Genomic DNA, 3,080 nt, shown 5'->3' on the forward strand with positions numbered 1-3,080 from the left:
TTAGAACCACACTGTATAGGGGGATGAGACCGTGTACTTAGAACCACACTGTATAGGGGGATGAGACCGTGTACTTAGAACCACACTGTATAGGGAGATAGGACCGTGTACCTAGATCCACACTGTATAGGGGATGAGACCGTGTACTTAGAACCATACTGTATAGGGAGATAGGACCGTGTACCTAGATCCACACTGTATAGGGGATGAGACTGTGTACTTAGAACCATACTGTATAAGGGAGATAGGACCGTGTACCTAGATCCACACTGTATAGGGGGATGAGACTGTGTACTTAGAACCGTACTGTATAAGGGAGATAGGACCGTGTACCTAGAACCACACTGTATAGGAAGCTTAGACCATGTACCTAGAACCACACTGTATAGGAGGCTTAGACCATGTACCTAGAACCACGCTGAACAGGAAGATAGAACCATGCCTTTGCTTTGTTTTCAGGAATTCTATCTATTACAGCTGACTAGAGTTCAGCAGGTAAAGGTACATAGAGCTCTTGGAGAGGACCCAAGTTCTATTCCCACCACCTGCATCAAGTATCGCACAACTGTTTGTAACACTAGCTTCAGATCTGACACCCCTGGCCCTCACAGGTACCCATACTCATGTGCATATATCCCATACAGATAAACATATATATATATAATTAAAAATAAAATAATTCCCATGTAAACAAATACCTTTACCTTATTACAGTTACAATTTTTTTTAAAAGAAAAACATCTAATGCATTTGAAATAAACTACCATGTATTCAAGTCACACTAGTTGACAAAATGGCAGATACTGTTACTCAAGAAAAATAGGATAATGAAGGTGCACGTGACTCCTCGCCCTCCCACTGGGGAAAAGAAAGAAGCCAACTTAAATAGGAAAAATGCAAAACAACTAGACAAATAAAAATGCAGATCCCAAGAGAATTTAAATTAGAAAATCTACAATAAGACTGAACAGTGCTTTTATAGATATAGAGTTCTGCAAGCAGATAATGCATGAGAAATGTATTTTTCCTTCATAAAAATATGCATGAAAATGGTGGAAAGAACAAAATGTGGAGAAAGCAAAGGCATGGAAATACAGAGAAGTTATTATCAAGCAGGATGATTTAAATTACTCTACCTTCTTGGGAACTTGAAAGGTCTGGACGGCCTGGAAAAAGGAAAAAGCAAAGAAATAGTGATCAGAAACAAAGTTACTTAATGTAAGAAGACCCCCTTGTGCCAATGCTGGACTTAACTCCCCACGCCAATACTGGGCTTAGTACTCCCCTCACCCCCATGCCAACACTGGGCTTAGTACCCCTTCCATGAAGACTCACATGAGAGTTAAGAGACATGGCTCAGGGCATGTCAAAAACATGTGGAGAAACTGAACCCCTACTGCAGGGCCCTTGTACTCCAGAAGACATGTTCAGGTGGCTGAGCAGAGGTGGCACCTTTGAGGACTCCTGATGGAATCCCAGCAGGACCCTCAGGTGAGCTCCAGAACCCATGCCCAGCAGAGTTGGTCCTCTCTCTCTCTCTCTCTCTCTCTCTCTGACAGGAGTGCTAAGTCTCCTGTACAAGCAGCCTCCTCTCATCCCCCACCCCGACATCAAGACCTTCTTGTGCTAGAAATGCTGTTTCCTCTCTGAGAGCAGCTGACTCTCTAGTCCTTAACTTCTTACTACTGACTCCCCAATCACTTTAACAAGGATGGGCCTGTATTTCAAGTCACCACCTCCTCATAGTGTCTGTAACTATTCCCTCTAATCATGGGGCCCTGCCACAGACATATACTTGTGACCTCTATCCCTCCCAGATTGGTTAGCTTCTCCTCTCTTGGCCATAGTCACCTTGTTAATAAAGACTCGGTGAACAAACAGAGCCGCTATTCATGCTTCACGGCTTTAGAGCGCAGTAGTTCTCCAGTGTGGCCTCAAGACCACAGGGACCCGAGACCATTTGGTAAGGTCTCTGAGGGCCAAATACATTATCTATGGAAGGACAGATTTACATTATCTATGGAAGGACAGATTTTCTTCATATACCTCAACCAAACAGGCTGCAACATGCTGCCTGTGATCTGACCCCGGCTGTGATGAGCACAAATCATAGAGACTCATAAGAAAAGAGAAGGGATTCTTATACCACAAGCTATTGTTAAAGTGCTTTCATGGAAATAGTACTTCCATTAATACATAATGGGCTTATTGTTTATAGATGTTTTCAGTACAGGAGCAAGTATATTAACAGAGTTAGCAAAGACTCTCATTTTAAAAATTTTGAGTGGACTTCACCAAGTTGATTGAGCTTGTGTTGGCCTCACTCTGTAGCCCAGGTGCACTTGGAATGCACCACCCTATCACCTCACCTTCCTAAGCTGCTGGAATTGCAGGTTTGCCTCACCACATGCAGCTTGCTGCTATCGTCATCATCATCATCATTACAATCTAACTTAAATTTTCTCAGGTTCAATTCCAATATGATCCATTTTAGCTAGTTGAGTAAAACAAAACCCCTTTTCATTTTGTGAAAAGGGGCCATGAGGACAAAGTTTGAGAATGACTTTGTTAATACAGACAGGCGTGTGACTATTTGGTGACCCAACGACCACATTTCCTAGGTTTAGATGCTCCTGAAGTGAAATCTGCTGCAATGGAGCACACTCTCAGAGAAAACGACCACCTGCACTGCTGTCTCCAATCCTCCCACCCTCGCTTTGGCTCCTCCCCCAGGTCAGAGCTGACTCTGGGATTTCTTGAGGAGGATTTTCTTTTGTATTTCCAGTTTCATTTGTCACTGAATTTCCTAAATATACTCATCTTATGCCCAGCAAAGTTATGATGAGACAGACTCTATGGCTTACACTGTGGAATGCACTGTGCGTGAACCTGTTTCTGAAGAACAGAACACATGTGCTCTGCAAGTCATGCTTTACCTACACATCTACTGAAATGGTCACAATGGAGAAGCCGGAACAAGTGCTGAGACCAGAGGTTCAGGACTGGCTCTCCGAGAGATGCATTCCAGGTGCCCCGCCCCAGCTTCAGAGACAAGCCCAACATCACTATGAGAACTGTGT

At 43.5% G+C, this 3,080-nt stretch overlaps 1 protein-coding gene across 4 annotated transcripts in view; it reads right to left on the minus strand.

Moving 5' to 3' along the window:
• Nucleotides 1–3,080, minus strand: part of Disp1 (dispatched RND transporter family member 1) — a 138,123-nt gene that overhangs the window by 17,326 nt on the left and 117,717 nt on the right. For all 4 annotated transcript variants that reach the window (XM_029538946.1, XM_029538947.1, XM_021198397.1 and 1 more), the window contains one exon: nucleotides 1,137–1,166. In XM_029538946.1, the coding sequence (XP_029394806.1) occupies nucleotides 1,137–1,166 (30 nt within the window). The remainder of the gene's footprint in view (nucleotides 1–1,136; nucleotides 1,167–3,080) is intronic.

The sequence above is a fragment of the Mus pahari genome, chromosome 5 (assembly GCF_900095145.1).
Source record: "Mus pahari chromosome 5, PAHARI_EIJ_v1.1, whole genome shotgun sequence".
Classification (NCBI taxonomy): Eukaryota; Metazoa; Chordata; class Mammalia; order Rodentia; family Muridae; genus Mus; species Mus pahari.